This window comes from Carassius auratus, chromosome 42 (genome assembly GCF_003368295.1).
Source record: "Carassius auratus strain Wakin chromosome 42, ASM336829v1, whole genome shotgun sequence".
NCBI lineage: Eukaryota > Metazoa > Chordata > Actinopteri > Cypriniformes > Cyprinidae > Carassius > Carassius auratus.
In genome coordinates, this window is record NC_039284.1 from 9684854 (window position 1) to 9705765 (window position 20912).

The 20912-nt window shown below is 39.1% G+C and overlaps 1 protein-coding gene across 12 annotated transcripts in view; it reads left to right on the forward strand.

The window, feature by feature from the left end:
• The window catches only part of LOC113060583 (kinase D-interacting substrate of 220 kDa B-like), a 59331-nt gene that overhangs the window by 9684 nt on the left and 28735 nt on the right, over window positions 1-20912 (forward strand). For 11 of the 12 annotated variants that reach the window (XM_026229617.1, XM_026229618.1, XM_026229612.1 and 8 more), the window contains 16 exons: window positions 203-301; window positions 449-646; window positions 738-836; window positions 1032-1130; window positions 1214-1312; window positions 2846-3023; window positions 3096-3260; window positions 3337-3516; window positions 3790-3955; window positions 4182-4333; window positions 4987-5273; window positions 6414-6554; window positions 7799-8036; window positions 8724-8809; window positions 10227-10371; window positions 10487-10649. In XM_026229617.1, the coding sequence (XP_026085402.1) occupies window positions 203-301; window positions 449-646; window positions 738-836; window positions 1032-1130; window positions 1214-1312; window positions 2846-3023; window positions 3096-3260; window positions 3337-3516; window positions 3790-3955; window positions 4182-4333; window positions 4987-5273; window positions 6414-6554; window positions 7799-8036; window positions 8724-8809; window positions 10227-10371; window positions 10487-10649 (2495 nt within the window). The remainder of the gene's footprint in view (window positions 1-202; window positions 302-448; window positions 647-737; window positions 837-1031; window positions 1131-1213; window positions 1313-2845; window positions 3024-3095; window positions 3261-3336; window positions 3517-3789; window positions 3956-4181; window positions 4334-4986; window positions 5274-6413; window positions 6555-7798; window positions 8037-8723; window positions 8810-10226; window positions 10372-10486; window positions 10650-20912) is intronic. The other variant, XM_026229611.1, reaches the window with a different exon arrangement.

Here is a 20912-nt window from a genome sequence, read left to right on the forward strand (position 1 = left end):
ACATAAGGTAACTACATGTTTAGGGGTAGGTTCAGGGCTGGTACCTAGTTATTACCTGGTTTACAAGTACAGTAGTATGTACATGCGGAACAGGACTGTAAAATAAAGTGCTACCCCATGAACGAATAAGCACAAAATTCATAATTAATTACATTAATAGAGATTTTAGTCATTTCACTGCAGTTGTGCCTGTCGTTGTCAGTATGGCACCACTCCCCTGATCTGGGCAGGCAGGAAGGGCCATAACGACTGTGTGATGCATCTGCTGGAAAACGGCGCCAATGTGGACCAGGAGGGAGCGGTACGCACTTTGTCTCGAACTACTGTACTTATTAGATTTTGAGTTTTTAAAGGCTTAAATGTGCTGATATAATACAGTCCTTAAAATGCAACACTAAAAAGACAGTATGTTATAGAATAACGTCCTGATATGATCCGTCTCGTGTAGAACTCGATGACTGCGCTCATAGTGGCCGTGCGAGGTGGTTTCACTGAGGTGGTGAAGGAGCTGCTTCAGAGAAACCCTAACATGAATATGACTGATAAAGACGGCAACACTGCGCTGATGATCGCCGCTATAGAGGGCTACACTGAGATTGTCCAGGACCTGCTGGACGCGGGAACCTATGTCAACATCCCTGACCGGGTCGGGCTTCTCACACTGCTCGTTTAATCTCGATTGTTAGTATTTAAGCAATCTTGAAATTCCCATTTATCTTGTGCGTGTTTTGTCTCAGAGTGGTGATACTGTGCTTATCGGAGCCGTCAGAGGAGGTCATGTGGAGATCGTCCGAGCTTTGCTCAATAAATATGCTGATATCGATGTCAAAGGCCAGGTAACTGCATCTCCTCCACCACACCACCAGCTCAATCTCCAATATCAGCTCACTGTCCCGAATGCTAATCTATACAGAGCAGCCTCTGTGTTTTGATGCCCTTTTCAACTCATATTAGAAACATATTATTAATCCCCTTGTGATTAAGGAAGTAGATGTCACTCTGACCCTGTGTTGTTTAATTTTTTATTATAGGACGGTAAGACTGCCCTGTACTGGGCTGTGGAGAAAAGTAACACAACTATGGTTCGAGACATTCTGCAGTGCAGCCCTGACACTGAAGCCTACACTAAGGTAAAGACCTAGTATATGGGGTAATAATTTTTAAGAGTAGTGAAAGACTGTTTATGTACATGTTCTTTGTGTGAATGTATCAGGATGGAGAGACGCCCCTCATTAAAGCCACCAAGATGAGAAACATGGAAATTGTGGAGCTTCTTTTAGACAAAGGGGCCAAAGTGTCAGCAGTGGACAAGGTAAAGTCTGGAGTTAACTACGTTTACATGCACATCATTTTCATTAACATTTCTGTATTATTTTCTTAAAGGGGGGGTGAAATGCTCATTTTCACTCAATATCCTGTTAATCTTGAGTACCTATAGAGTAGTACTGCATCCTTCATAACTCCAAAAAGTCTTTAGTTTTATTATATTTATAAGAGAAAAATAGTCTGTGCCGATTTTTTTCGGAAAAACACGAGCCGCTGGAGGCGTGACATGTGGGCGGAGCTAAAGAATCACGAGCGCGAGTAAGCTTTTGCTTTGAGAGCGTTTGGAAATTGTGACATTACCGTGAGGAAAAAAACATCATCCAAAAACAAACCATGGCTTACAGTCAGATTCAGCCGTATGTTTATGATCCAGAATCAGATCCAGAGGCTGAAACTGAACGAGAGCAGCATCAGCAACGACTACAACAGCGTCTCTTTCAGCGATCCTTTTTCGTTGGGACTGCATTATCCTTAAGAAATAAACGATACGCAAATCCGGCGTCAAACTGGGCCTTGTTTGTAAAACAAGCATCTTCGAAATGCAGGGAACAAACAAAAACACTTGCACAACTCCGTCGATGCTCTTTAAAAATAAACTCCGTCCACTGTTTTTTTTTTTTTTTTGTTAATCTGTGCAGGGTTGCCTTGCCCTCGCAACCAAAAACACACTTCTTTTGTGACATTTCGCTCTCGCTCTGATCAGTGTCTCGTCTCTGCTCTGCTATACGGGATCGCGCGCTCTTCCGGGAGAAGCGCTCCATCTAACGTCACACACAGAGCCATACTCGAAAAAAACTTTCCGAAACTTGTGACAAACCGGAAGGAGTATTTTTGGAACAAAAATACTCCTTCAAACGTACAACATAATTTTTGAAACTTTGTCCATGTTTAGCATGGGAATCCAACTCTTTAACAATGTAAAAAACTCAGTATGCATGAAATAGCATTTCACCCCCCCCCCCCCCCCTTTAATATATTTTTAATAGGGATGTCCCGATCAGGTTTTTTGTGCCCAATCTGATACAAGTGATTAAAATTAGGATCAAATGCTTGATCGGCTTGGGACATCCCTTTTTAAAAATGCAATTTATTCCTGTGATGACAAAGCTAATTTTTAGCAGCCATAACTCCAGTCTTCAGTGTCACATGATCCCTTAAAAGTCATTCTAATATGTTGATCTGGTGCTTTCGAAACATTTTTTATTATTATCAGTGTTGAAGACAGTTGTGCTGCTTTATATTTTTGTGGAAACTGTGATACATTTTCACTGGATTCTTATTTGAATAGAATGTTCCAAAGAACAACATTTGTTTGAAGTATAAATCTTTTGTAACATTTACAAAAGTCTCTTTTGATCAGCTTCAAGCATTTTTACTTGATAAAAGTATGAAAAAAATATATGTATTAATGTCCCTAAACCTTTGAATGGTAGTGTGTGTATGAATTTACACACAGCCATTCACTATTGAGAATATCTGTATTTGAATATTCTCTAAAAATATAATGTCATCTTCTCAGAAAGGTGACACAGCTCTGCATATTGCCATTCGAGGGAGAAGCCGTAAACTCGCCGAGCTGCTCTTGAGGAACCCTAAAGATGGCCGTCTGCTCTACCGGCCCAACAAAGAGGGAGAGACGCCCTACAACATCGACTGCACTCACCAGAAGAGCATCCTCACCCAGATATTTGGAGCCAGTGAGTATTTCTTCAAACAGACCTTGCTTGCACTGTAACATGTCTCAACACTTCTGATGTGTTCCTCCCCAGAGCACCTGTCTCCTTCTGAGTGTGACGGGGACATGCTGGGTTATGACCTGTACAGCAGCGCTCTGGCGGACATCCTGAGTGAGCCCACCATGCAGCCGCCCATCTGTGTGGGGCTTTACGCCCAGTGGGGCAGCGGCAAGTCCTTCCTGCTCAAGAAACTGGAGGGTATGAGCCAGAAAAGTCTAGACTTATTGGATCTTTCCCATGTGAATAAGATCTGATTGTGTTGCCACTGTTTCAGATGAGATGAAGACGTTCGCCGGGCAGCAGGTGGAGCCGTTGTTCCAGTTCTCGTGGTTGGTGGTGGTTTTGACTCTGCTGCTGTGTGGATCTATGGCTTTGGTCCTCGGCTTTGCTGTTGACACAAAGCTTGCCATCGCTGTGGCCCTCAGCCTGCTCACCCTACTCTACATCTTCTTTGGTGAGAAATCAAATATACTGTCATGCCTCTGATTACAGGCCAAGTGTTAAAAAAGGTGTATAGTTCCCTTGGAACCAAAGCGGACAAAAGGCACTGAGCTGTACACATACAGTATATTTGTCCACCAGAGTGCAGCATTGTACTTCAGAATCTCATTATGAGTGGGATTGACTGCTCTACGTTTAGCTTGTTTTCTTGGATCAGTTCATATCAGAATGTGACCTTGAGACATTTCAGTCTCCTGTGCTTTTTTTTTTTGGGGGGGTTGTGCAGTGTTGGTGTACTTTGGAGGGAGAAAAGCAGGGCAGGGTTGGAGTTGGGCCTGGGTCCTCAGCACCAGACTGGCCCGCCACATCGGCTACTTGGAGCTTCTTCTCAAACTCATGTTCGTCAATCCCCCCGAGCTTCCAGAGCAGACCACCAAAGCCCTGCCTGTCAGGTAGAGCTCTCAGAAAACTGCAGCCATGACCAGACACATCCAATTACTTTACACTGGTATTTGTTCTTTTGCAAAGCTGAAAAATCAAGATAAAAATGTAAACGGATGTAAATTTATGTTGTAAATATTCACTTCACGACGTTAGATTACCTGCACATTCAGCCGCAACACGCACATGTGTGATGCTCTTTTCCAGTCAGTCTTTGTTTTTTCTCCATCTGTCCAGGTTTCTGTTCACAGACTATAACCGTCTGTCGAGTGTGGGAGGGGAGACGTCCATGGCTGAAATGATAGCCACGCTGTCCGATGCCTGTGAGAGAGAGTTCGGCTTCTTGGCCACCAGACTTTTTAGGGTCTTCAAGAAAGATGAAACTCAAGGTGTGTTTTTAGAATATACAACATTAACCTTCAAGAACCAGTGTTCTTATTGCATTATTTATGAACTTTCATTGTATATATATTAATATTTTGAATGGCCTTTTATTTTTATATTTTCAGCTTAATTGAATTTTTGGTTATGTGTTTTTGTTTTTTTTATTAATTTTAGTTTTTAATATTTGTATTTTCTTTTTATTTCAATTTGAGTTTTAGTTTATTATTTTAGTACTTTGATTTTCAACTCAAGCAACATTTGTAATCTTCTCTGTTTTAGTTATTTATTAATTTTTGTCAGTTTTTCATCATAACCCCCTTAACTGTGATTAAAATAACCTTTTAAATAAATTTATTTTTCATAAATAATTATTTCTCACCCATAGTTAAATCCCATTTGGACAAAAACTGTGCACTACGTACATAGCTCTATATCAAACATCAGAAATTGTCAATAATTATTGAATTAATACTAAATGGCATTTATATAACATTTAACAATAGTATTATTCATTAATAATATAATTACAGGTATATATCAGGTGTTTTACTGTGGCTTCAAATCTGGCTCATCCAGTGACATTTTAGACTGTTTGGTTAATATTTAACTTCAGCCTGTATATTTATTTATTATTTCTTTTGTGACATCTTTTTTATAGGAAAGAAGTGGAAGAAGACATGTTGCGTCCCCTCCTTTGTGCTCTTTGTGTTGACGTCGGGCTGTCTGATCACTGGCTTGACCCTGCTGGCCATCTTCAAGGCGGACGCAGAGAACCTGACGGTGAACGCGGTTCTGGTCTCCATGGCCAGTGTGGTGGCTCTGGCCGTGCTGCTGAACTGTCGGACCTGGTGGCAGGTGGCAGACTCTGTGCTGCACTCTCAGAGGAGGAGGCTCCTTAACGCTGCCAACAGCATGCACAAGCTCAAGAGTGAGGGATTCATGAAGGTGAGCCATTGATGTTAATATAATATGTAATGTGCTTATTTATAGTCATCACTATTACATTTATGTTTTGTTTCAAAAGTCACCTTTATTTATATAGGTCTTTAAACAAAATATATTGCGTCAAAGCAACTGAACAAGATTCATTAGGAAAACCGCGTGTTAAATAATGCAAAATGACAATTAAAGGCAGTTCATCATTGAATTCAGTGATGTCATCTCTGTTCAGTTTAAATAGTGTCTGTGCATTTATTTGCAATCAAGTCAACGATATCGCTGTAGATGAAGTGACCCCAACTAAGCAAGCCAGAGGCGACAGAGGCAAGGAACCGAAACTCCATCGGTGACAGAATGGAGAAAAAAAACTTGGGAGAAACCAGGCTCAGTTGGGGGGCCAGGTCTCCTCTGAACAGACGAAACCAGTAGTTCAATTCCAGGCTGCAGCAAAGTCAGATTGTGCAGAAGAAACATCTGTTTCCTGTGGATTTGTCCTGGTGGTCATCTGAGACAAGGTCTTTACAGGGGATCTGTATCTGGGGCTCTTGTTGTCCTGGTCTCCGCTGTCTTTCAGGGATGTAGAGGTCCTTTCTAGGTGCTGATCCACCATCTGGTCTGGATACGTACTGGATCCGGGAGACTGCAGTGACCCTCTGATCTGGATACAGACTGGATCTGATGGCTACGGTGACCTCGGAATAAGAGAGAAACAGACTAATATTAGCGTAGATGCCATTCTTCTAATGATGTAGCAAGTACATCAGGTGTTATGGGAAGTGTACCCGGTTCCGGTTTACCTAATTAATGCAGCCTAAAAATCCTTTAACGGATTTGGATATTAAAAGCATATTAGTATGTTATGTGTAAACCAGGTTAAAGAGATGGGTCTTTAATCTAGATTTAAACTGCAAGAGTGTGTCTGCCTCCCGAACAATGTTAGGTAGGTTATTCCAGAGTTTAGGAGCCAAATAGGAAAAGGATTTGCCGCCCGCAGTTGATTTTGATATCAACTCTTTAGAGAGGAAATCCTTCCGTTTTTTCATTTATTTTGCTATTTCATGAAAATTTAGGACTTCTAAAGCTTATGTTTTTTTTTTTACTGCATGTTGCTACACAATAGCTGAATTATTTCCTTTTATCTCTCAGGTTATGAAGTGTGAAGTGGAGCTCATGGCTAAAATGGCTAAAACCATCGATGGCTTCACTCAGAATCAGACCCGACTGGCTGTCATCATCGATGGCCTGGATTCCTGTGAACAGGACAAAGTGCTACAGATGCTGGATACGGTGCGTCTGTGTGTGTGTGTTTATGCTACAATGCACAGCCCTGCATTAAACCTCATTGAACATCTCCCATATAACCAAATAATAGTGTACAAATCTTATTTACTGCCAGGATTGCATTTGCTGATGTATTTAACTAATGCCAATAGGTTTTAATGGCACAAGCCATCCATCTCCGCTGTAAATATAAAAGACTCATTCTGTCTGAGCACACTCGCTTCGTGCTCTTGACTAAATGGCCAAACAAGGTGCCTCATGTCCACTCTGTGGGCAGAACAAGCCCGTTCACCTCTCAAACATCTCCTGGATGTGCAGCAGTGCTCAGAGTTCAGGCTTGTTTAGCTCCAGAAGTTCAGATTCCTCTCTCCCAGCTGGACTAATGGAATTTCCTTCAGCTAAATGTCATTATTTGGGTATAATCCTCTTGTGTTGGCAGCCTGTTCACTGCTAATGAAATCTGCCATTTACCAGAGAGCCTGCGAAACCCCTCAAAGATTCCTTTGTGGCACAATTAGCCATCTCTCTTTTAAATTCTGATCTTTTTGTCTCTGATTTTGATAGGAATTACCAAATTGGATTTTTCCTTCTAGCTTAATATCGTTCCAATTGCAAAGGCTGATGTTCCATAAGAAAAAATGGCGGATTTGAATGCAGATGCCATATTTTAGTTGGCGTGGAGAACCGCAGCGTCAGCAGATATTTCACAATGATTTCGAAGTTATGCGTGCCGTTCTAAACCTTTAAATGGTCTACAAATCAGTATCCTGTGACACTTATACATGTTGCAGTGTTCTTCGTTAGTCTGGAAAGTCCCATCACGTTCAGATGAGTACATGTTTGTGTGTGTGCAAATGTATACAGGCTTGTGTGTAAACGAACACATATTCCACAACATATAATTTGAGCCATAGGCCTGTGGAACATAGAATTAGTCCAATAGAATTATGACTAAATAGCTCAATTCATTCTGAAGTGATCTGAGAAGGAAAAATAGGCTGCTACTTTAGTATATCACCGATCCAATCTGTGTGTTTGTATCAGAGACACTGATTTGGCATATCATAACTAAAAAGCATAACCTTTCTAAACAGACCTATAGTAAAAACTGTACTATATTCCTATAATATCTAATGCAGTAACTGATATTTACCGATGTGCTCCTTGTGCTGTAACTGATAGGCCGCAACTTTTGAACAGATTTTGCACTTTTAATAAAGAGGAAACATTCTTTTCTCATTTGTTTGCAGGTTCGGGTGCTCTTCTCTAAAGGTCCCTTCATCTCAATCTTTGCCAGTGACCCTCATATCATCATCAAGGCCATAAACCAGAACCTCAACAGTGTGCTGCGTGACTCCAACATCAACGGCCACGACTACATGCGAAACATCATCCACCTGCCCGTGTTCCTCAACAGCCGTGGCCTCAGCACTACCAAGACACTTTGCATTTCCAGCCCAGCCAATGTGGATCAACTGAACTCTGATGGTTGGTAGAGAGACGCTTTCAAACGCAGCGTTCCGATATGCATAATGTAACAAAATACATAAAAAGTGCATAGACATACTGCTGTAGTGAAGAGAAAATTGGGACTCACCATTAAGTTTAAGGCATAGTTCACCCAAAAATTACAATTCTGTCATCATTCACTCACCTAATGTCATTCCAAACCAGTATGACTTACTTTTTCTGTCATATATAGATATATCGTTTCAACTGTTTTTGTCCAACAGTGAAAGTCCCTGTTGAATTTCATTATATGGGCAAAAACACTGAAATGTTATTCAGAATATTTTCTTTTTTTGTTACCCAGAAGAATTTTATTTTATTTTATTAAAATAAAGGCCCTCAGAAACCCCCAAAACTGATCATTCAATAATAATTTAATCACCATCATGTTGTTTAAAACCTGTATGACTTTCTTTTTCTTTCTTTCTTTCTTTTGTGGAACAAAAAGGAAGATATTCTGTAACATCTGTACTTCTTAATGTTCTTTAATGTGTTTTGATGTGTAACAAGATGTTTGTGGTCTGTTAATTTAATTGCATTGATTTATGCGGCAGATATTTGTTGCGGTTTGTCACCTGCATCGTCTGTGGTGTAGTGCATTTAATATAGACTAACGGCACAGCTTTTCCGCTCCGATACCTCCTCTGAATGTCTGATTCTCTCCAGCTGTAGCGTGGCAAGAGGACATGGACAGGAAGGTGTCTCAGAACAGTCTCGGCGAGCAGGGCAGTAAAACAGCACTGAACCGCCGGGTAAGACTTAGCCTCCAACACTCCCACCACTTCCCATCAACACGATTTGAGAAGGCCAGCACAACAAAGGCCATATGGCTGCTATTACCTCATTAATAACTCATTTATAAATGCTTTAAAACCATTAAAAACAAGCCTGTATGATTCATCTATTCATAGTTAGAAAGGACAGTTAGGACCGTGTGTGTGTGTTTTGGGGTGGGGGTATTGTTAGAGACCCTGGATGTTGCCGAGGAGTGTGTGTAATTGATTTAATGTCTGTTTACTCTTCCCGCTGAGATGCCATTGCCTAATGACAGGGTGCAGCAGCAGTGGGTCGCGGTGACAAAGCACTGGCTCGGCGGCATGGAGGCAGGAGGCTAAGTGGCTCCTCTGCTCGCCCTGCAAGGGCTGTTTGTTTGCTTGGCTGATTTATTTGGCCCCTCTTTATTTCAGGGGCACGCTCATCTTTTTAGCCTCTGCTGTTTCTTGGCTGAGTATCCAGCTTACCTTACCCCTGATCTGCACATTTCGGAACATGTGGAAAGTTGTTTAGTGGGTTTCAGGAACTGCTCGTGGAAGCCTCCAGTCATTATAGAAGAAAAATAGTAGGGCGGCCACATGAATGTGTCGTGTCCTTTTCCTTGTTAATTTTATATTATATTCCATTAAGCTGTGAGGTCAGACTGAGGTTTTGCATAGGTCTCGCTTGATGCAAAAAGAGGGTCTCCAATAAAGCGGAGCTGAAGTTTGGTTTATCTGTACTAATGACTAATTCCATCATGCGTATTTTTCCTTAACACTCCCCTCCATCATTCTGGATCAAAAAGGGGCCACCTTATTGATGGCCATGCGTTCCAAGTATCAGTCAAGTCACAAGTTCTGCATTAAAATCTTCAAAGTGGGCTTAAAGCTCTGACTCCCCAGAGCTCGTGATCGGCTCTGCATTGTGCTTGTCTTGGACTGCCTGATGCTTTAAAAGACTAGCAGACATATCAGTCAGCCGGACCTCTGGATGTGAGGACAGAGAAAAAGTCAAACGGTCATGCAGAACGAATTGCCCAGACACAACATTGAATCAGCAGCTCCTAACACAAGCCATTGCAGCTGCCATTTCACTGGATCAGGATGTATTTGTCCACATCCTTTTCTCTGCAAAATGCATTTGTTATCTAACTTGTAAGGTATATGCAAGTGTGGAAGTACTTTCTGTTTGTGATTTATACTGCAGACTGATAGGAATGAACGATCTTAATCAAGACTCTCTGTATATGTGTATCTCTGTTTAGCGAAAGAAAGAGACCGAACTGTGAAGACAGTGATTAGATCTTGTGGTAAAACAAGATATTAATATACTTGTAGTTCTCAGGCCTACAGCTATCATCACACAGGCTCTGTTGGACTCCTGACATTGGGTTCTCTGCATATTGGTGTGTAGGACACGTACCTCAGGAGACAGATGCAGCGCTCCGTCACGCGCCAGATGTCCTTCGACCTGACCAAGCTGCTGGTCACCGAAGACTGGTTCAGTGACATCAGCCCTCAGACGATGAGGAGACTGCTCAACATAGTGTCAGTCACAGGTCAGTGTGACCCAACTATACATACATGCATTCATTATTGATTGTGATGTGGTAAAGACATGAGCAGTGATTTTACAAATGTTATATATATTAGTAATGAAGTGTCTTTTGATAGGTCGCCTACTTAGAGCCAATCAGATCATTTTTAATTGGGACCGACTAGCGTCCTGGATCAACCTGACGGAGGAGTGGCCGTACCGCACATCCTGGATCATTCTCTTCCTGGAGGAAACTGATGGAGTCTCAGATCAGGTCACACTGAAGACCATCTATGAGAGGTCAGCTTACACATCCTCTGTACCTCACATCAGATTGTTAAATATCATAACTTACAAATATCAGAATTGGGAATTTGAATGAATATTTATTTAGTTTTTACATTATTTTTTATTTATTTACTTACTTAGTTCCTCAATTATGTTATTAATTTAGTCAGTCTTCTATTTAAATAATTTTTTTATTTTATTATTTTATTATTATTATTTATCATTATTTATTATTACTATTTATTTCACTTGGTTTGATTGTTTGAGTTTTTAGTTAGCTATTTGTCTATTCATTCATTTCATTCTTTGTTTAGTCTTTTATCTATTATTATTATTTATTTAATTAATTATATTATTTAGTTATTTCTTTTATGCATTTTTTTACTTTAAGTTCTTTTTGTTATTCATCTATGCTTTGTGTTCATTTTATTGTTTAGCTTATTTAGTTCTTAATTTGTATTATTTAATTTTGTAATTTTAATATTTTATTTTTATTTATTAATATTAGTATATATATATATATATATATATATATATATATATATATATATATATATATATATATATATATATATATATATATAATAAATAATAATTATTATTATTTTTTTATTAAATTAGTTCCATGATTTATTTGTTTAGTTATTTAATTCCAAAATTATTATTATTGTTTTTATTATTTTAGTCCTTGGGACTTTTTCTGTTGATGCATATCGCACAAAAATGTATTTTCCTTATAAACAATAAATAGGTTTGTTCTAGTTGGTTGTGTTTTCAGTGTAATAATGCCTGCGACCTGCAGGTGGCAGTAAAAAATCTCTATTCCCTCTGTTTTATTTTTGGTCCACAGCACAATTCCTATAAATCAGGATGTCTCATTGGGTATGATGTACCATGAAGTATTTCAGGCTTTGATCTTTCCTTTTATCTTCTTACAGCAGGATTTTCATACAGTATATGATCAGCAAAACCAAAAGAATGCTGCTCAGTCGCTGCCTGACTAACAGACTGTCACTCTTTAATAATTGTCTTATTTACTTGTTGTCGTCAAACATGCAACACACCATCACAGTTACATCTGCTGCATCCTCTCTAGAGGGCTTGACGAGTGTGTGAGTGTGTGTGTGTGGCTGCTGTAAGGCCGTTAGGTTTGCTGATGCTCAGTGTTTGGCCTTTAAAGGTTGCTCTGTCACACTGCACTAACATGCTGTGACTCCTGGGGCTGTAGAAGTGTCAGAGCATCTCAGTGTCAGCATCTGCTCTCTCTCCCCATCGCTCTTTCTTTCCCAGCCCCCATGATGCCCTTTAGCACTACGTCTCACCCGTTTTTCTCCTCTTTCATAGCCCGAAATACCCTTCATTTCCTTATGTCCACACCAGCGCTGCATTTCGGCGCAGGTGGGGGCAGTCAGTCGTTCACTTTGGATGTTAAAATAGAGGCCTGTCGTGTTGTTCTGTTATCTGTCACAGATGTTGCTCCGATAAGAATCTGTCAAACCTACTGGTGCTTTTTTCTTCCTTCTGTTGCACCCTCGAGGTCACGTGGCCACTCATTTGCTCGCTTTTTATAGAAATGAGGGTGAGTCACAGCGGCCAGCACAGGCACAGACCTGCATGTGTCCATTTGCTTTCCATTGTATCAGCCGTTTCTAATTTGGGCTAACATCGATTATAGCCACAAAGCTATGAGTTGGTTCATTGCGAATAGGTTTTAGACCTGTAGATCTCATGACTAGAGCGATCTGGATGTGTGTGTGGTCAGTATGTGGCAGAGGAGTGAGTAAGTTTCATAGGTCAGCTGTCATTCTCAGTCGCAATCACAAGGCCTCAACTTGTGTTCCCGCTCTTGTGATAGTGTGGAAGACCAATGAACTGATATAATTTGCTCGGGAAATGGACATACTGTGTGTGTGTGTGTGTGAGAGTGTGTGTGGGTGTGTTGCCTGGTTTAGCTAGGTTTTCTACATCCTTCTGCCTTTCTCTCAACACACACACACATTCCTAGAAGAGAGAAGTGGCGAAATCCCCTCTTTGTAACGTTGCTCCATAGTAGGTCATGATGAGGCTGAGCTCACACAGTGCATTTGTCTGTTTTTTTTTGTGTGTGTCTGTTTGTTTGTGAGACATTTAATTCATGCCGTTTGCACAACATAACCCTTAAAACCCACGCCATAATGCAAGACACACCAACAACTCTTAGTGTGTCCTTGAAACTAAGATTTTGTCACACCATTACATCATACTGAGACAAATCCAGAATGAAATGTCTCATTTAGGCAGCTTGGTGTCAATAAAAGCTGTTTTTGGACTAACAAGCTAGTTTTGAGTTCTGAAACTTACAGGATGGTTTTATACTACAATGACCACTTAGATTCCAAGAGATCAAGGGAAATTTTATTTCTCAATTCATGACCCCTTTTAAAGTATACATTTGTTTGTTACAGTTTTTTTTATAGCTTTCTCACGTCTCGCCTTTTATGCGGCATCTCTCATGACTCTCACATGATAACACTTTTTTTAAAATACGTTTCTGAAGTTCATCCTGAGAATGATCAATATGAATATGAATATGAGAATATGTCCTGTGTGAATGCCCCCTAACAAACTGTGCCTGTTGGACATGACCCTAAACTTGAGCAAAGAAATATGCAGGGCTTCTTTAAGACTAAGAGGTCAAATTAATAATTTATTAGTAGTTTTGTGCACTTTATATGTATTGCACCTTATATGGATTTAAAATAAGTCAGAGAGAGAAGAAAAGCATATATATATATATATATATATATATATATATATATATATATATATATATATATATATATATATATATATATATATATATATATATATATATATATATATATATATATATATATATATATTCTATATGCATTTGCATTTGAAAGCATGACTCTTCCAGTGAAACAAAATGTCATATTGGGGGGAATTTTGTGATTTTAATTAATCTCTAGTGATGTTAGTAATCTTAATCTTAGTAAAGTCTTTTATTTGAGACTATAGTTGTCCTAATATTAACTTTTCACTAGTCAGTGCCAATATCATTAGAATGTCATGACTCTTGATAATACCTATTTCAAAAATGTGAATGTGCTGTTTTGAACTGTAGTAACACCTGGGTAGTGTGGAAACAACTCTCCAGTCGCTCAGGGATCCGGCCTTTTAATCTGCACCAGAATGTGAATAATCTGTTAATAACATCAGCTTGTTTTATGATTAACATTTAGTAATCCAACCGAGCAGGCAAAGCACAAAGATTTCAGTGTCCTTAAGGTACACTGGCTTATAACCAGCAGGTCTATAAACCACATAGGCCACCTGTGTTTGTACTGCTCTATTTTGAGTAAAAATTACTCTTACTCTTAGTCCACTCACCAAAAAGCCCAACATACATAGACAAATTCAAAGGCAAATGTTCAACTAATTACCTTTCTGTTTGAAATTGACTCATGTCAATCTCAGTTTTACTGTAACGTTTTTTTTTTTTTCTCCATTCAGTCTGGACTTAACGGTCTCTCTTCCGTAGGACCGTGAGTCACAGTTGTTTTTGGTTTTTTACGGCCATTATTTCAGACCGAGAATGTCTTCGTTATAGTGAGACACATATAGGTCATTTTACATAAAAAGCAAACAGGCGGAAGTCCAAATGGAAAGTGAGAGAGTGAGAGAGATGTTGTGGTGGCTGATGGCCATGATCTGTTGTGGACTTTTTGAGCAGAGTCAGATCAACCGGGAGTTTATTTATGGCCCTTTGCTCCGGTTTTGTGCTTGTTATGAGGTGTGGCCCGCCGAGCCGGTTCTGCTCTGACATCTGGTGTCCGGCTTGTGCCAGGATGGGATGACACAACCTGAGTGGGCCGGGTACCATGCCCAGCCCACCCTCCCCTTATCAGCCAGCTCTGGCCCTTTAACATATGTCCCCTCCTCCCTTACTCAGATAGCGGCCCTTGTTAATTAACCCACCAGGAGAGTTGGCGTGGCTCACTCCAAAATGGGATTCAATGTGAACGTGCATGAAGGAAGACACGCCCCTTCACCTTTTCCTCCACACCTCCCGCACCTCTCGGCGTCTTCTTGGCATGCCAACTCATTGTGACATTCACCGGTGAAAGAAAAAGACCATGGAAGCCCTTCCGCTTTCCGAAAAAGGCTCATCCCTCTCACAATGCTTCCTGTCACAATGCTCGGCTTATTCATTGAGGGAACAATTGGCTCTCAGTGCTGGGCTTCAAATCCAGGATTTAAAGTGAATTTTAGTGAAACTTTCTAACTAATGACACTCAAAAATGAATGCATGGGAGGCTATTGGAGCTAATTAGACCGACTCTTCTCCCAATTACTGAAACATTAAGATGACATACTGTTCATTCAGGATTACTTTAATTGGTACAATTATTGTAATTTCAGTCGCAATTACGTGGGGAGATAAAAGTGCCTTCTGAAGCACATTTATGTGATTTCCTTTGTGCGAATATCCTAATAAGCCTTTAAATAATTCTTCTGGAAGGCACACGGCTTCCTTTATTCTGCTCTTTTGATCCCCTTTGGCTGTGAGTTTGGACTTCCCACTTTTCTGTGAATTTGTAATTTTGTCACGTACCAGTCTTGTCTCTAGCATCTCGATGTGTTTTCTCCTCCACCTTTGGAGGGAGGCTATTGTCCGTGAACCTGATCCTTCAAGAGCTCTTTGGTGGAAGAGGTAAACTTAGTAATTTAAAAAGGGCAGCCATTATTTGCCCAAAGGCCCTAGAAATGATAAGGCTGTTGAAAGCCCCATCTATTCCCTAAAGGAGAGAAGCCCAATCTAAGATAGGGAGTGCATTTATTGGGTGCACAAAGTGACCTCCAGATGGATGAGATGAGTTTGAAACTGGGGAAGAGGTTGTAGGCTGCACAGTGGGATTTAAAGTCGCTTTTTGGATCGTTCCTGTGATGGTGTGTGGGTCTGTGCAGTTAGGTCAATTTTCATGGCAAGATTAGTATGCTCTAAATGGTTCCTTGCTGCTTTTTATGATTTGAATTTTGATATGAGCAACTGAAACTCGGGTTAGCCGGTTTGTTAGTCTTTTTTTTTTTTTTACCTTTATTTTTTTTACAGGCAAGTAATTAAGAAAAGGTTCTTATTTACAATGGCTGCCTGACAAGTGGAATAACCACTTATGGAAAGGGAAGTAGGGCTAAAATAAATACATTCAGGTTAGCAATTACATAAATACAATTTAAAACATCAAATATCATCAAATATCATAAATCTGTCCTGGTTGAATAAAACCTGATAACATCCTCTTACTTTTCCTTTAGTTAACTCAAGTACAAGTAACTTCGGACATCCTTGCACACATATTATTGTTGTTTCAACCTTTCTCAGTTAACTTCACAGTTTTTTATTGATATTTTAAGTTGTCGTCTTCTTGCGGGCCGAGGTTGAGTGTGTGGAAGAGGTTAGAGTGTGTCCGCCTAATGATTTACATTTACATTTATTCATTTAGCTGGCGCTTTTATCTAAAGCGACTTACAATTGCTATATATGTCAGAGGTCACACCTAGCTGGAGCAGCTAGGGGAAGGTCTTGCTCAGGGACACATTGGTGTCTCACAGTGAATTCGAACCCGGGTCTCTCACACCAAAGGCATGTGTCTTATCCACTGCGCCAACATCATCCCTGGACCCTCCACCACCCCTCTTATCCACTGCGCCAACACCTAATGGACCCTCCAGTTACTGCAGTCAATTCCAGGAACATGTGCAGAAGACAAACACAGAAGAGTCAAAAAGTATATGTTTGGAAAGATGTTTTTACCCTTTGATCAGATTATGATTAATTGTAGGGATGTGTTCTAGATGTTAGACATCCCTTGGTATGTATAAAAATAGAAAGCCTTCACTTTGGTCTGGCTACTGTGTCTATCTAATCAATCTATTTTGGGCAAAGTTCCTCTCAAAGCTTTACCTGACAGTAACCAACATCATAAGACTTAGATCTATAAATATCTATTGTTTTCCAGAATAATTGTGTTCCACTGATTCCCAGGGGTAGCGCCTCAGCTTTCATCAATGGGGGGGATAAATCCCATGGAAGTTCATTAGAGTTATTATGCTTCTGGGCGAGATGCTTTTGTTTACAGATGGGTTTACTCATTTCTCAAAGTTTGGCTGTCAGTTGGGAGGTTTATCTGGGTTCTTACACTTCTTAGTTCATCTCAGGCTTATGTATGTGTGAATTACAACTCACTGCTAGAGATAAAAGAGATAAAAAATTGACAAAGATGTTGAACTAATTGGGATGTGGATACAACTTCTTGGAGTGAAAATCCAAGATCAGTTCACCACTCCTAAGAAGCAATAATATAGAAGGAAACTCCACATCTCGGGCCACCAGTCCTGCCTCTTTTAGCACTTTACGACCTCCACCGCCCACCTTTCATACAAAACACTATGACTAGTGATGACGACTGTTGTTCTTTTCGTGGTGGGCATGTTGATTCTCATTATGGAGCTCAGAAAAGAAATGTGTGTTGGCATTACACGTCTTTGGGCCCCTTATGGAGGGCAGGGTTACATCGCCGTGTTTGAGCCTCATTGAGCGTCCTCAAACTGTCCAAACAAGGGTGGCTGTAAGCAAAGTCAAGTGCCACATTCAGCACCCGGTCAAAGGGGAAAATAGTGGGAGAATTATACTCTTTCTCATCAGCTGCTGTGTGTGGGAGTCTTTGAAAAAGAAAAAGAGGGGGAAGAAAAAAAGAGCTAAGCCAGCTTTGGGATCGATTAGCATTTGGATAAACCCAATGAGAAACCTCTCAAGTGGCCAACATTTAAGGCAGCCACGCCACTAGCCGAACGACGCAACACAGCCCGATCAATAGCAGTATTGTTTGAGACGCCTTTGGTATTCTTGATGTGCTTTTATCTTTGTGCGCACTCTTTAAAGCGCCAAGTATCTTAAATGGCAGAGCTTAATTTCCCTCACTCCCAGTGCTTCCATGACAGATGAATGATAGCACTTTTTTCCTTTGCAATTTTCTCTCGTAGCAAAAGCAAGAATGTCAAAAGTAATTGCTAAACAAATCACTTGATGTCAATCCAACCTCTTCTCCCACCAGCTTCAAAAGCTCCATTTTTTTTTTCTGGTGGAAGAATTACATCAGCCTCAGTTTATTATAAATAGTATTCTTAGAATGCTGTAACAGAAGATGTGTAAGGCTGGGGAAAGATTAGCCTTCTCTTGGCCATGGCCTGTTGTTTGTGTCTGTATATGAATAGTTGAATACAGATACTAGAAATAGTGGGGATTGGGGTGGAATTAACTTGCTTCACTGCCTTGTGTCTCATAAAATTATATGTAACTGCTCATATCACATCCATACCCATATCGTTGCTGTCCAATAAAAAAACAACAACACATGTTCACTTTTGCCAATTTAGAATTTTTACCGCAGACTGAATGTGCTGTCTGCTGTTTGAATTGTGCATCAAAATGACTAATAAAAAGATGTTTAATCAAGTTGACCATTTAACAGCTATCTTCACTTATCTTATGTTTTTAAGAGCATCTTCAAAAAACTGTTAGTAGAACCTAATTCTGATAATCGATACATCTGACTAAAGTCGGAATGAGAATTTATAATCACGGAAGTATCACTTTTTCACACACTACTATGTTTTATTTTTTATTTTATTTTTTTGTAAAAAAAAAAAAAAAGAAATGTATAGTTCCTATATGCTTACCCAGGCTACATTTATTGATAAAAAAATAAAAAAATAAATAAAATAAACATTAGTAACAGCAGCCATTGTCTTCAGTATAATATTTAGGAAATGCTGATTTCAGTGTTGAAAACAGTTGTTTGAATACAAGGGTCAAAAGAACAGCATTTGTATGAAATCTAAACCTCTTGTATCATTGTAAATGTCACTTTTGATCAAGTCTAATATTAAATAATAAAAAAATACTTATATGAAAGACAGCGTATATTAAAATGCCTTAGTAAGAGTAAATGTATTTTGTATATTATTTTTTTGTCTTTATTCATTTTTTCAATGCATTTATTAAATAATAAAAAGTTGGTTGACATTATATTTGGAATATTTTGAAAATAAAATTACTTGAATTGATCTCATCCACCTCTGTATCTTCACATCATTTTAAAGAGGTCATGAACTGCCTTTTTTATCATTCTGTACTGTTCTCTGAGGTTCACTTATTACATTATTTTTACATCAGAAAATAATAATCACATTTTAAAAGTAATAGGCTACTTTCTGTCCTGTTTTGACCCCCTCATCAGAACGCTCTTTAAATAGGCGTGGCAGATTGTAGACATGGACACGCCCACTGGTATGATTGGCCAACAGTTGTGAGATGGTCCTCACTGCAGAACACAAGATCCAGGGGACATGGTTGGATCCGGATCCAGATCCAACTCCTCCCACCCTACATATACCTAAACCTACCCGTCTCCACCCCTGATCCCTAAACCCACCCATCTCCACCCCTAAACCTACAAATCACCCCCCAAACCTACCCATCTCCACCCCTAGATCCATCCACGCTCCCTTGATCTTGTGTTCTGCAGTGAGGAGCTACTGAATATACTGTGTTTGCCTCTCTAGTTATTTACACAACATGTACGAATCAGTGGGCGGGGTTAAACAGGCAGTGATGTAGAAGCAGGCACTGATGATCATCTTCACACTATTACATCATAAAGTGGCTCATTCCACAACCTGTAGTTTTGTCAGCTTGGCTTCAATAGAAGCTGTTTTTAGACTAATGGGAAAGTTTTGAGTTCTGAAACTTACAGGATGTTTTTATAGTACAATGACCACTTACATGTCAAAAGATCAAGGGGATTTTGATTTCTCAGTTAGTGAGCCCTTTAATAAAACAGCAAAATGGCCAGAAAAAAACCCAGTCTGACTCATACAAAAGGCTGAAATGAAGACGTAGGGACCCGGCACATTGATTTGTGTTGTGTAGGAAAATGGCCCGGTCTGGCTAAGAGTGAAAATTCCCCTGTAGGCCTGCAGATGTGTCTCTTCCTCCTCGTCTGGTTAGTCTTGTTTTAGCCAGTCATTGGAATGACATCGTCAGTTTTTATGGACGCCTCGGATGTTTTAGTCTGGGTGTTTTGTTTGGACGAAGCCTGTGTCGGGTTGTTTGCGCTGTCACACTACACGCCAGATTGAATACAGCAGTTTTCTCATCAACTGCTTCCTGCACATTATTGAATGTATGTTTTGATTTTTTTTTTTATTCTACATACAAGTCGTAGACAATCATCTCTATTTAGAATTACATGATTATAATATTGTATATGTGTGTGTGTGTGTGTGTGTGTGTGTGTATATATATGTATGTGTGTGTGTGTGTTACACTGATTTCATGTTCTGCTATTGCATTAAGATTTCAAAAATTATTTAGAAGTATTATATAAAATGTTCTTTAAAATAACTCTATTGCAATTAAATACACAAATCTTATATTAAACATATTTTGGTATTTATTATTATTATTTGTAGTAATAGTATTTTTATTATTTAATATTATTAATAATAATGAAACTTTATTCATGTTAAAAAATTATTAATTAAACAAAATGATTGTTCTTGTTATTATTTAACCCAAATTTATATTTCATTTGTTAATAATAATAATAATGCATATTTGATTTAATATTATAAATCAATTTAATATTATAAAGTTACATATAAATTAAGTTTATTAATAACAATTGTATATTATTATTATTATTATTATTATTATTAATACATGTTTAATAATAATAATAATAATAATAATAATACATTTAAATATTATTAATTATTAATTTAATTATTTAAGTTAATTTGATCTTTTTCTTCTGAAGTCTGTAAAATTCAAACATCTTTTCCAAATAAATTCCTAAACAAACTGTGGTTTATTACTTATCGTGTCAGTCAGGCAGTCTCATCTCATCTTAGCCATATGGACCAAACACTGTTTATTCATAGATCATTAATCGAATGTGTCTGCGCAAACTTGGCTACAAAGAATTGTATAATATTTTTAGATCCTTCTTAAATGTTCTTCCTTCTCTATAGCAGTTTCCTTTAAAGCAGAGGCTGTGGAAAGTGTGTGTGTGTGTCTTGTGACAGAGGAAGTTGGTTCTCTAGAGAGGCTCTTGTCACTGGCTCCTGTTCGTCTGTGAGCATGCTCACACACACATACAAATAAACAAGCCCAGCTGGATTTCGGAAGAGACACAATCTGCCCAGTTC